This window comes from Dicentrarchus labrax, unplaced genomic scaffold (genome assembly GCF_905237075.1).
Source record: "Dicentrarchus labrax unplaced genomic scaffold, dlabrax2021, whole genome shotgun sequence".
Classification (NCBI taxonomy): domain Eukaryota; kingdom Metazoa; phylum Chordata; class Actinopteri; family Moronidae; genus Dicentrarchus; species Dicentrarchus labrax.
The window spans coordinates 14,453,810-14,466,116 of record NW_026136715.1 but is presented as its reverse complement, the minus strand read 5'-3'; the positions used below and the strand labels follow the sequence as shown (position 1 = coordinate 14,466,116).

The following is a 12,307-nucleotide window of genomic DNA, read 5'->3' as shown; positions in this document are numbered from 1 at the left end:
TACTGCTAGATGCAACTAAATCCTAAACACTGGTCCTTTAAGAAATACGACTTACCTGCTACATCGAATTAACTATTGAATTTTTGATACCCCACTTTTTGATAACTATTAATGTATTAAGCACCTGTAGCAGACTACATGTCTTGCAATCGATACCAAAGCAATTTCTTTTCCTACAATATATATCCATAATTGGCTCGCAGTGCACCTGCATTTAATAAAGCACTAATTTGAATTTGTTATATTCGAATCTGAAAGCTTTCCATTTACCATCAGCAGTCATTAAAAGGAGGCAGAAAACTGAGGGCAATGTATTCTTGAGAACTGAGGGTTACAAAAGATGACTTGAAAACAACAATAATTTGCCTAATCTCCTATATGTTAAAAGCATGGTCAACTGTAATACAAAAATACTCATTGACCAAAAAAATTTCATTTCTGTAATGCAATCCAAAGCAAACGATCTGTAATAAATACTTTTGGTGTTAAATGTAATAATAAGAACAAATCCAAATGTTAAAATGTCAGGTGTTGAGAAAGTCTTTCATCATCAGTGTTACCTCTACAAGTTCAGTTGAGGACTCTCGCTTAATATTCTCACTTTTTCACTCCAGACAAAACATTTTTTTTCCTTTTCTTTTTGTCCATATTGGCTCTAGCTGAGTGCATGTGTGCACGATATGTTTGGAAGTAACTGTTTGCTACAAGCATTATGATACACATGCTGCAAAGCTGCTTTATGTACTTTTAAAAAATATCCCATTACACACACATTACAAAAACTGAAATCGAGTTACATCACTCAGCCAGTAATACAGACCACATTGCACTCTCTATGTACTGTACCTGTCCATGCTATGTTATGTGTGTATTTTGCTGGGAAGAGGGAGACCCCTACTGAAAATTCAGGGCTGTAATGCAAAAGTATATACAGTCAGTTGCAGTGAAAGCATAAAGAAGCAGCAGCTTTTTCTGATTATATCTTAGCTATTAGAAAAAGGACTATAGCTATATGTTTATCTATAGCTGTCTATAATATATATGCTTAAAACCAGGCTTAAAATCACATTATTATTACTGGTTCTGACTTTGTCTCCTAATAGGGTCTGCAGCTCATTTGGTCTGTATGGAGAACTGCATGTCATATCTCTTAACAATTGAGGTTGTTTGTTACTGCAGCTTTCTTCCTCTTTGCTTGGTTGTTCTCTACAAAGAGCTTCTATTAACTGTAAGATGACCTCACCTGGTGATGGGGATGGAACAGGCCTTGATGACCCTAAACCAGAATAAGATGTTTCCCTGCAGCACTTCTATTCTACTCAGGGCCAGAAGTATTTTTTTTAAACAGATTTATAAATTTGATTGTGACCAAGAGCAGAGCATTTCACAGTGTAGAAATCTTCTTGTCAGTGCCCTCTGGTGGGCAAACTATATAATGGATTTGTGACGGTCCCGGGATAACAAATTATGCTTAGCTGCTATGGAATAACCCAGTATATAGACGGCACCTTCAAGTACATAAAACAGCCGAATTTACCGCTTCTTTTTGTAATATCATTTAGTAAGCTGTGACCATAACACACAATTCTACTCTCTGAGAAAACATTACTGTGTGTTTTTCTTGTTGTTTTTTACAACTGTAAACAGTAGTGAGTGAATGAATTCCTTTTTAGCAGCAGTTTAATTTAGAGCACAGATAAATACTTCCACCTACTGATATGAAATATCATAACATGACATAAAATAGACAAACTGACTAATATTAATGTGGTGGTTATAAATGTGTTGTGTTTTTTTTTTAAGACAAGTAGAAAGGACTTGTATGTATATGTTTTGTTACCTCACAAATAGATTTTTTTTGTGAGCATCTTTATAAATCATCCGAATCTAGTCCAGCATTTCTGTACCGCAATGTCTTTTGGCCAACATACACACCAATACCAAGTACCTGCAATGCTACTAAAATATACAAAGCCAGTGACTTTCTGTCATTTTACAGGCATATACATTATTTGTTCCTAACGAGGTCTTCATCATGGAGTTTTCATTGTAAGGAAAAATAGTTCATCCTTAATTTATTGTTCCGTGACATAAAGATGAACTTGACTCAACTTGAAATCAAAAACTGCTGGTTTTAATATGAACTTCATGAAACTTTTCATGAACTCTTGGATATTCGCCATGAGATTCACCACCGTGCGCCTCATACTGAAACAAGCATCAGTCTCCTTATCTAGTGAAGCAATCTCATTAGTGTAGCAAGTTTATTACCTCGTTTCATACTCAACAAGGGTCAAACAGGCCAGCATATAAGAGGACAGATTGCATCTCAGATGACCGTCTTCCTTTCTGTCTCTGTCCCTGTTTCTCTCTCTGTCACATACACACACACACACACACACACACACACACACACACACACACACACACACACACACACGTTGGTTGCCCCTCTGACAGACCTAATGCTCGAAAGATAGAGCCCTAACTCATACTGACAGGAGAGATTAACACAGAGGCCTTAAACATGAGTGGTACAAGTCAAAGGTCAATACACAGACAGAGATGTAAACTGTGTGTGTGTGTGTGTGTGTGTGTGTGTGTGTGTGTGTGTGTGTGTGTGTTTGTGTGTGTCTATCTGTTCTCTAGTAAAGATGTAGCAAGGAACAAAACCATTTTCTTAATCCTGTTTTGTAATCTACAGATTAAGACACAACCTAAGCATCGTTTTTCAACATCTCATATGTTTGAGTATTGAGGATATATAGACTGCGTTGGATGTGCTCAAAGATCATTGTACACACCCTATCTAACCCACTACATCCAACACACACACACACACACACACACACACACACACACACACACACACACACACACACACAATATATATATGGAAATCAGACCCTGCATGTGTTGAGTTTGTACTGTATTAAAACTGTATAGACTGTTTGTTACTGTAGGCAGAAATCAAATGAGAAAATGTATGTAAGATGATAAAGCCCCCATGAGTATAGATCAATAGAGAAAAATAAATAGATAAATAAATAAATAATAATAATAATAATAATAATAATAATAATAATAATAATAATAATAATAATAATTAGAAGTATATGAAATGAAATAGAAACTCTACAAGAGCAATTAGGTAAAAATATACTGCTGTGGCAGTAAAGTATAGTATATGTAAGAGTAATGTGATACCATCCACTTTAACAGCATACTCCAGAATAATATATAAAATGATTAACTAATTATACTTAATGTTTGTCTGCATTAATATAGAAATATGACGTAATACCATGTAATAAACAATATATCATATTAACATAATATAATGTTTATGTGCCCAAAAAGCAGTTTTCTGGGGGAGAAATCTAATTCACAGATAATGGATGTATATCTTGAGGTTATATGTAGGCAATTTTTTCCCTTTTGCTGCCATTTGACAATCATTTTTGTCTTTGTCTCCACCTGCTGGAAGACACAGGCAAAGGTTTACTGACAGACCATACTTTTTTATTATTATTGAACACACATTAACAAACCTCTCTCCGAGAACCATCACCTTACCCTCTCCGGGTACTCCACTCACAGGAGAAATCTCTGGGTCGGGTGCAATGCCAAATGGGTGACAGTGAAGGCAGGGGGCCTCGGGGCCGACCGAGGACCAGGTGGAGAGATTATACCTCCACACTGGCCTGGGAACGCCTCGGGATCCCCGAGTCAGAGTTGGCCGATGTGGCCAGGGAGAGAGAAGTTTGGGGTCCTCTGCTGGACCTGCTACCCCCGCGACCCGACCCGACCCCAGGATGAATTGTCCACATAAAAGAAAATACCAGAAATGTCATTAACCTTAAGTGATAACCAATTTTAACCAATTCTTTATGTCAGACCAAAATCTTTTGTACACAGCACATGAGAAAACTTTATTTTTTTTTAAGAAATTCTGCAACTGGGTAAACCTTATGAATTATTTTGTTTCTTTGGCTTTAGGGGAAATAGGCCATTTAATACATTTTGAATGTGCTTTTTCCATGATAGACAGAAGTTTGCATATCAGTAACTTGTGCATACAACCCTTTATTATAATCATAAAACACTTTTGATTTTAGAACCGCACAAATACATTTGTTATTACACTTGTTATCCTTTAAGTTACAATCATTAATCACTAAATTTGGCAACACAAAACATTTGAGTATATTACAGTATTTTTGGATGAACTGAATCAGTGATAGAGGGATTACTTTGCAGGTCTTTCTGATCTCTCTATGAGTACAATTTAAATTATATTTATTCATAAAGGCCAAATAATCCAGAAGGTTACCATTATAATCTAATAAAGCCTTTACAAACAAAATGCCTTCCTCATACGAATCCTTCTTAAATAGATGTCCTATTAATTGTAGACAAGTGGAAATGTGAAGGGGGCAATATTTATGTGAGTGACATTAGATGACATGGGTAAGCCTATTTACTAATGTATAGGAAAATAAACAAAGAAATATACACAAATATAATCTATATCAAGCATGAAATAATTTGCGTTTACACTCCGGTGCAGTAGGTGGCAGTAATGCACTTACAACCTGGTATCACACACACTATTGTACACCAAGCAGAGAGAAGAGGAGGACCTAGCGTTTGTTTGTAATCTGACAGATTTTTAGTTTCTGATCGATGGGATAGTTAATGCTTCATGTCAGACCTGTGTGCGAGGTAAGATATTTGCCCTTTAGTGTCCGTATAGCACTTAACTACAGCTCAGATAATGTAGAATAACGCATTTGAAGTATCTTTGGATTGTCGCCATGGCTATCTGATGCTATCTAAAGCTGGATTGTTTATTGTTAACCGCGGTTTTTATCAGGCTAACATTAAATTAATGTTAAAGCTAAGATAGCTACATGTTAAACTAAAGACCCCCAACACGTTGTTTACCGGACTGAACTTTCACTGTCTCAATAAAATAATAACTCACGGTAGCTTCGTAATGCAATAATAGCTACATGGTTGTACATACTTGGATAATTCCTCATTTTATTTTTAAATTGTGAATCTCTCAATTATCTTCGAGTCAAATATCTAGTCTAGACAGAGTTATTGAAACACGATTCACTGGATATTATATCAAATAAAGTGAAAAAGGTAAAAGAAGAGCGAAACAACCCCCAACCATGCTGAGCGTTACCGAGTAAATATGACACAGTTAACCTCCGGCAGTGCACGGGATTAGGATTAGTAGTGGTGTATTGTTTCTTTAAGTAAAAGAGACAAAGGGATACCACATTCTTCACGTTTATTTTTCAAAGCATATCTATTTTTTTCCAGATGTAAGATATTTAACTTATTCCCTGACACAACATTGGGTTGCATGGTCTCTAAGGAAACACTCCTGGATCGGGACAATAGGCTTATTTGCAGCCTCTTTACTAAAATCTGACATTTATCATCATTCAAATAGCTGAGCAGAAGATATGATGATCTTTTATTTACGTCTTATTATGTTTATGAACCCAGGGATGGATGGATGGATGGATCAGACTTTAGAAGCACTGCATGGTAACGGTGACCATGACGACAACAATGTCACCTCCTGGGTGTCAGTGTGTCCCAGAGGCCTCTGGAAAGTCCAGCAAGAGCGAACAGGCATGGAGAGTCAACAGACTGTTTCCACTTCTGGAGATGATGCACGTATGACGATTTTCTTCCTCAGTTTACTGTAAATGATCCATATTTTAAAAAATAGAAATGTATTAGTGTCCAGCAATCCAGCTAACATCATGTGTATTTGTCTGTTCTCTTCTAGCATGTGCATCCATTTCCCGTCCAAGGATGGGTTCACTGTGTCGAGTGCGAGTGCGACTCAAAGCTGACGGGGATGTAGCAGAGAGTTTAGTATCTGAAAATGGAATTGAGAAGCTGTCGGTCACTGAGTTTACGGACTCAGTGGCACAGGCCTTTCCAAGGTGTCAGGACTCTGTGCTGCAGGTCCCACTGGGCGACTGGACAACGCTGAGGCTAGGGGAGGGTCAGTGCGATATCACAGAAGCGTGTGTGGAGGGGATGAGAGCGGGAGAGAAATGTGAGGTAAGAGTGAAGAGAGGACTGGGAAATAATCCAGTGTTATTATATGTTTTAATTTTTTTATCTCTATGCAAATTTTAAGTAAAACTTGTTCGACATATGTGTAGAGTTTATAATATTTTCAGTATCCTGACATATAGGTTTTGAGGCACTGGTGCTTTATTTCTGAATAGTGCTTGGGGTGTATGATCTATAAAGTTGAAGACCTTTTAATGACATGGTCGTAACAAATATTTTAGTAAAGTGTGACACAAAGGGTACTTTGAGATTGGATATGTCACTTGAATTTCTATCTTAGTACACAGACTAATTATTATGTTTGGCTCCTCAGATTCTGATTTCTCCGATTGGAAATGGACCAGATGTCTCAGTTTCCAATCCTACTGAGGAAAACCTGCCTTTGTGTGCCACAGTTGAACTCAAAGCTTTCACACCAGGCAAGGAATCTTGGCAGGTGTCTCCTGCTGAGAAGTGGGAGTGGGTGAAGTCACACAAAGAGAGGGGTGGAGTGAGATTCAGGAGTGGGGATGTGTGGGGAGCAGCAGACAGCTACAGTCGAGCTCTCAAACTTCTCATCACTCTCTACGGTCACATTAGAGAGGTGAAGAAACAGGGACAAGAGCAAGCGGATGAGCAGAAAGACACAAACACTGGTGATGAAACACAACACCTTCCTTCAGCTAATGAATTCAAAACCACCAAAGCTGAACTCCACTCAAACCTGTCCTTGTGCCAGCTCAAACTGAACCAGCCAGAGCGGGCTAAGGCCAGCGCAGCGAAAGCTACTCAGCTGGAACCGGGTGGGACTAAAGCCTGGTACCGGCTGGGTCAAGCCTGCCAGATGGTGAATGAGCTGCAAGAGGCCAGGCAAGCGTTTAGGAAACTGCTGGAGATACAGCCAGAATCGCCTGCTGCTTTGAAGGCTCTCAAGAATATAGCAAGTAGAGAGAAAGAGACAAATGCACAGTTGGGACTTAGACTCAGCAAAATGTTTAGCTAAAGATGAAATATTATCAGCTTAGTATCAGATGTTCTGTAAAACGGTATGTTTCTTCTTGTGTTTCATCATTAAATGGAAGTGCATCTACAGCCACTGACTCAGCTCAAAAGTAAAGCCAATAATCTGTGAATGCCTGTGTGTGACAGTCCTGAATGTAGTAAGTAAAAATGAGAGAAACTTATTTTGGAGCAGTTAACGTACTCATCCAGGAGTGATGTGTGCATGACATCGTTCTGTGTGTGCATAACATGAAATAAGCCCAAAATACAAATTTAGTTTTTTCAGTCGACCACAAGGTGTCGTGCTTTGTCAGTCAATGCAATGTGGTCGGGGATACATATATACTGGTGTACAACCGTGCTGAGTACTCAAAATGCCGAAACCCGGGATCGAACCAGGGACCTTTAGATCTTCAGTCTAACGCTCTCCCAACTGAGCTATTTCGGCGTGGTAGCGATAAAACCGTATCGCCTTTTTTTTGAAAAAGAAAAAATTGTGGAACTCTAGTTACAACCCTGGTTATACAAAATATTTATGTATATACTCAAAGAAAAATATTATTATATATTAGAATAATTCCATGTTACATGTGGTTCAGAAACATGCATATAAACCCTACCTGGTTATAAAAAATGTCATGTATATACTATATACTATGCATATAAACCCAACATGGTCTTTACACCCATTGTTATCTGTTGTGCATTTGTTTGTTTATAACTTTATTTAGGTTTTTAGTCTAGGTTAAAATGGTGCTCTAAGTTGATTTGAAAAGTCTGCATTGCATTACCATTCAAAGATACATTTTAAGATTACTGTTAGTGTCAGTGGTTACAAGGTGGGTTTCTTTACCACTATAATGAGATATTCAAAAATGGAAGATACTGTGCCGTAGTAGGAAGTTGTCAGGAACAATGCGAAGTACACTTTGAAGCATATGGTGCAAAAGCACATATGCAGTGGTAATTGAATTATAAAGTAATATGTTGTATATTACCTCTAATAATACCGCGTTATGTAATAATCTGCCGCGTTTTCTAATAAACAGCATGTACGCAATATGTAATACATTTCCCCGCGCTTTGTAATAAACTATTACCTAATTTGGCGATTATTACAAAATGCTGGAGTTATTTTGTTTATGAAAATGGACAGCCGCAATGTCGCCTCGCCTTCTTTGGTGTTAAAGATGATTCTGAATAGTCTAAATAGCCACATAAAAGCAGTAACAGGACAGGGACATAACGCTTTTATTTTAAGCGGGTTTGACTACTGCAATGGTCTTGGCTCCCCAAAAAGACCATCAAAAAGCTTAATCTTCAAAATGCTGTTTATGAAATAAAAATGCAACTCCCACATTTTGCAATAGCCACCACTATATGCAATAATGGAATACGAAATGTGGGAATATTTATTACACATGGGGCTCAGATGCAGTTGTTCTTACTTAATGAAGTGTAAATGTATTACATTTTGTGGAATCATTACATAATGAGTTGTTATTTCATAGTATGTTGTAATTCATTTTGAAATTGATTAAACCTACTCAGCTGATTGGATTCATAAAGGGAGCTACTCACTAAAGTGAATATTTAGTTTTTGTCTTGTAAGCAACAAAAACAAATACTTAATACTTGCTCATGGGTGTCATGTGAGAGCAGCCTCTTTAACACCGAAGGCAGTGTTCAGTCTATTCATGTTGTTGTGCAAAATTTACACAAAATGAACATGACAAAACCATCCACCATAAAATCATTTATTTATTCGCCCTTTCTACAAAGTAATAACAAAATTTAAAGACTTTGTCATATGCACAAGGAAGAAGTTGCACTTCAAAATTAAACTCATTCTTTGTTGACAGTTATTATGTATTCAGATTGAAAAGGCACATAATGCAACTGGTATAACATGACAAACCATAGATGAGGCATGTCCAATAATTCATTATTTTGTCTCATCTCTGAACGTAGTGTTTATCAGCGACAAGAAAATGTAGCCTCTCTCCAGCTGTCCTTTTCCTTCACTCTCCCGCAGTCATTGTCCTACTGTCCCACAGTAAGTTCTTCCTGTGACTGCCCCCAACTTAAAAAACACAGAAAAAGTTCCCTTTTGGACACCCTTATGATAGATGAAACATGATAAAATGCCTTCTATGGTTCTTTACCAGTAGCCAATGTTAATATTAACCAGGGTTTGAAACCTGGTCACCATAAATGCATCACTTGCATGAATTTCTGCGTACTGGTGCTCTTTTCAGACAGCCCGAGTCTGCCACTGGTCAGTTCCTCTTTGACTTGTGTGACTTTGTGTTGTCAGTGTGTGTCTGCGCTGCTGACAGTTGTCTCCATGCGTCCAAAATGAGCGTTAGCGGTATGACGACCCACAGCACATTCATGAACACAAAGTAGAACCAGAAGTAGATTGGGTGTCCCAGCTCACTGTGAGCATAACCATCTCTGTGCTCCGTGTAGAAATAAAGCACTGCTCCATACAGCTGACCTGGAATCAGATTGTGTAAAAAGACCCATTGTGTAAATATGATAAAACAATAAGTAATTTGATTTGAGAAGTTGCTTAATTTAACTCTTACCTAATGAAATGATGAGTTGCAGAACAAATCTGTAGGGCTTGTTAGTTAAGAAGGCAAACACTGCCCAAAAGCTGAAAGGTCCCCATAACCACGCAGTCACAGTCTCCATACAGACTGTGAAGTTATCCGCTCTACAAAGAAAGAGAATATGCAGGGTACAATTAATTACCTTCTTTTTTTTATGCCAAAGTTCAACAAAGTTCTGCGTAAAGATGAACTCACATTACGTATCTGCTGTCTCCTTTGGAGTACTCTTTCCCTGAGGAAGAGAAGTATAACACATATAAACTGAAAGGGCACTTCAAGACTGCACCATCACACTTTATGCACTTTTAAACTAAACATGTTCTTGTACTCACAGAGCTGTGACAGGAAGCTCTGGTCTCCGGGAATAATATCATAATACAGTGAGAACCAGCCCTCAATGACACCATGGATGAAACCACACACAGCAAACCAGCACACGGCCAGACGCCTCCACGTCCCCAGCCTGCCGGTGGCCCCTTTCTGGCCGGTGATCAGCCAGGTCACAAGCAGAAACACCCCAGACACAGAAAACAGGAACACCAGAATCTCTGACATAGATCGGTCATTGGCAACATAGGTGGGAATCAAAAGGTCCCGTGGCCAGTAGGGATGAAGAACTCCAGTTGCTGATGTGGCATCCATCATCTGTTTCAAGAAAGGATGGTAAACACTCTTCAAAAACATCCACAACATGCTTAAAATGAATTTATTTCAGCAACAATGGGATATTAAAGATAATATGCATGTCAGTCTGAGAGAGACTATAAAAGGTTCAGATAAGAGTTTATTCAATGAGCTCAATAGAAGATAAAAGCAATAATAAATGTGTATTTTGTCCTTACCTACCAGAGTGAATGTCCAGCCTCACAGCGTTAATTAATGATATATAATTAAAAAAAATATGAATATCTTAGAGGTCCAGTTAAGCACTGCTTTCTAACTACATAGCCAGACAAACTCAAACGCGGAACTAACTAGAGTATGGGGCAGGTACTTGTGATCGCAACGACCAATCAGATGACCGTGTGCATAGACATAGCAACACTTGCGATCTGCTGGCCCGTTGATTGGCTCTTCATCTCGGAACATGGACGTTGTCGTTGACAACCACCAATGAAAACGCGTCTCTAATCCCCAACCACCGTCCCCTCTTTTCATGAGCACTGTTGTAAAATATTTCAACACTCGGTGAAGGGTGAATTACGGCTCTTTATGTGAAGATATTGCATTTGAAAATGAATTATTTTACTTGTTAGACTCTTTCTAACCTAGATCTTTCACTTTGATGTGGCTGTAGGAGACTACAGAGCACTATGCAGAAATGAATGAGAACAACATCACGCCGAGGTAATCTTTAAATATATATAATGGTACTGCAACGTAACCAAGAGATTTATAAAAAAAATATCAATGAAGGAAAAGACATTACATTGAAACTGCCTGTAAACAAACTTAACTGACATAGTCCGCGAACTAAATACACAGGCAATTCACCCATATGAAGGAAGTGCACATGAATAATTAAACGTGTGACTACAGGAATCGATAGTAAAAATTCAATAAATTCCCAGTTTTGACGCGACACTGTGGCAATGCTTTACTTCACAACCTTTGTGATAAAAAGGAAAAAGTTTTCCTCCCAAGCCGTGTCAGGGATTTAACCCTGCCGTGACCCGGATTCGAACCGGGGTTGCTGCGGCCACAACGCAGAGTACTAACCACTATACGATCACGGCGAGCTACTGGGAGTTATGCTTCCACCGAGTGCCGAAGCCTTTATGTAGCTATCGAGAGCTACGCGCTAGTTCAGAGGATGTCAGTGTTGGTCTACCGTCAGTGTTTAAAGTGGCGCTCATAGAGTCCTCGGGACGTCTTACCTTTATAACTTATAACAAATAGGTTAGCTACGTTAACTAATAGTTCGCTGATGGTCGAAATAATTGGCTAATATCAATATCAGACAGAGTTTCACAATATTTAACTGCTACATGCGATGTGCATTTAACATTAAATTTTAGCTAACCTTACATTAACAGTTAGTTAAATGTAAGCCAACTGTTGCACCATAGTTAGCGGTTACCAACGTAAGTAACAAAGCTAAACTGCGGCTGCGCATACCTTGCAACGTCACATCGTGTATCTAACGGTCCTGTAAGTTAACGTTAAAGAGAAGGTTCGTTCAGATGTCATTATATATTTACCTAACGTTAAGTAAACAAGTAAACAAAAACGTGAAGAGGAACGGCATTTCTAGACGAACTACAATGATGTAAAGGTGGAATATAATAGAAATAGGATACCCTGACATACGATACATATCCTTTAAGAAACTACACGTCATAAATATGAAAACCGGTCCCATATGGTCTAGCGGTTAGGATTCCTGGTTTTCACCCAGGCGGCCCGGGTTCGACTCCCGGTATGGGAACTGCTCTTTTGTTTATTTCTTTTTAATATAATTTCCCTAAATAAATGCAGATATTCCATCTGATTATTTTTTAATAAATTTAAAAGTCAGAAACAAAAATAACAGTGGAAACAATATAACCATGCAGGATGAACCGCTAGATTCATTAAAGATATACAGCTTGCTTTGC

General features: G+C 38.3%; 2 protein-coding genes and 3 non-coding genes across 7 annotated transcripts in view; 2 read left to right on the top strand and 3 right to left on the bottom strand.

Annotated features, from left to right (window-relative positions):
- fkbpl (FKBP prolyl isomerase like) overlaps positions 1 to 7,182 on the top strand; it is a 51,884-nt gene extending 44,702 nt beyond the window's left edge. Inside the window, exons 1-4 of one of the 2 annotated variants that reach the window (XM_051424146.1) lie at positions 4,596 to 4,725; positions 5,527 to 5,700; positions 5,816 to 6,096; positions 6,425 to 7,182. In XM_051424146.1, the coding sequence (XP_051280106.1) occupies positions 5,529 to 5,700; positions 5,816 to 6,096; positions 6,425 to 7,093 (1,122 nt within the window). In that variant the 5' untranslated portion in view covers positions 4,596 to 4,725; positions 5,527 to 5,528 and the 3' untranslated portion in view covers positions 7,094 to 7,182. Of the gene's footprint in view, positions 1 to 4,595; positions 4,726 to 5,526; positions 5,701 to 5,815; positions 6,097 to 6,424 lie in introns of those variants that run through there. The other variant, XM_051424147.1, reaches the window with a different exon arrangement.
- A 285-nt stretch (positions 7,183 to 7,467) lies between these two features.
- Positions 7,468 to 7,540, bottom strand: trnaf-gaa (transfer RNA phenylalanine (anticodon GAA)). The gene has a single exon. It is a non-coding gene; the product is annotated as a tRNA-Phe (tRNA).
- A 1,295-nt stretch (positions 7,541 to 8,835) lies between these two features.
- Positions 8,836 to 10,713, bottom strand: ebp (EBP cholestenol delta-isomerase). Of its 2 annotated transcripts, none has more exons than XM_051425396.1 (5): positions 10,553 to 10,713; positions 10,043 to 10,355; positions 9,906 to 9,942; positions 9,684 to 9,814; positions 8,836 to 9,592 (listed from the first exon to the last, which is right to left on the bottom strand). In XM_051425396.1, exons 2-5 carry the CDS (start codon positions 10,353 to 10,355, stop codon positions 9,372 to 9,374), a joined length of 702 nt encoding a protein of 233 aa, XP_051281356.1. In that variant the 5' UTR covers positions 10,553 to 10,713; the 3' UTR covers positions 8,836 to 9,371. The 2 variants fall into 2 exon arrangements, with proteins under 2 accessions (XP_051281356.1, XP_051281357.1); XM_051425397.1 differs by having other exon boundaries at positions 10,557 to 10,711.
- Positions 10,714 to 11,374: 661 nt separating this feature from the next.
- trnah-gug (transfer RNA histidin (anticodon GUG)) lies at positions 11,375 to 11,446 on the bottom strand. The gene has a single exon. It is a non-coding gene; the product is annotated as a tRNA-His (tRNA).
- Positions 11,447 to 12,066: 620 nt separating this feature from the next.
- On the top strand, positions 12,067 to 12,138 carry trnae-uuc (transfer RNA glutamic acid (anticodon UUC)). The gene has a single exon. It is a non-coding gene; the product is annotated as a tRNA-Glu (tRNA).
- The last annotated feature ends 169 nt before the right edge of the window (positions 12,139 to 12,307 follow it).

Coding starts and splice junctions, on each gene's coding strand:
- ebp (XM_051425396.1), bottom strand. CDS start 10,355: ATGATGGATGCCACATCAGCAACTGGAGTTCTTCATCCCTACTGGCCA. Junction 9,943..10,042: donor GAGCTTCCTGTCACAGCTCT/GTGAGTACAAGA, acceptor TCTCTTCCTCAG/GGAAAGAGTACTCCAAAGGA. Junction 9,593..9,683: donor GCAACTCATCATTTCATTAG/GTAAGAGTTAAA, acceptor ATCTGATTCCAG/GTCAGCTGTATGGAGCAGTG.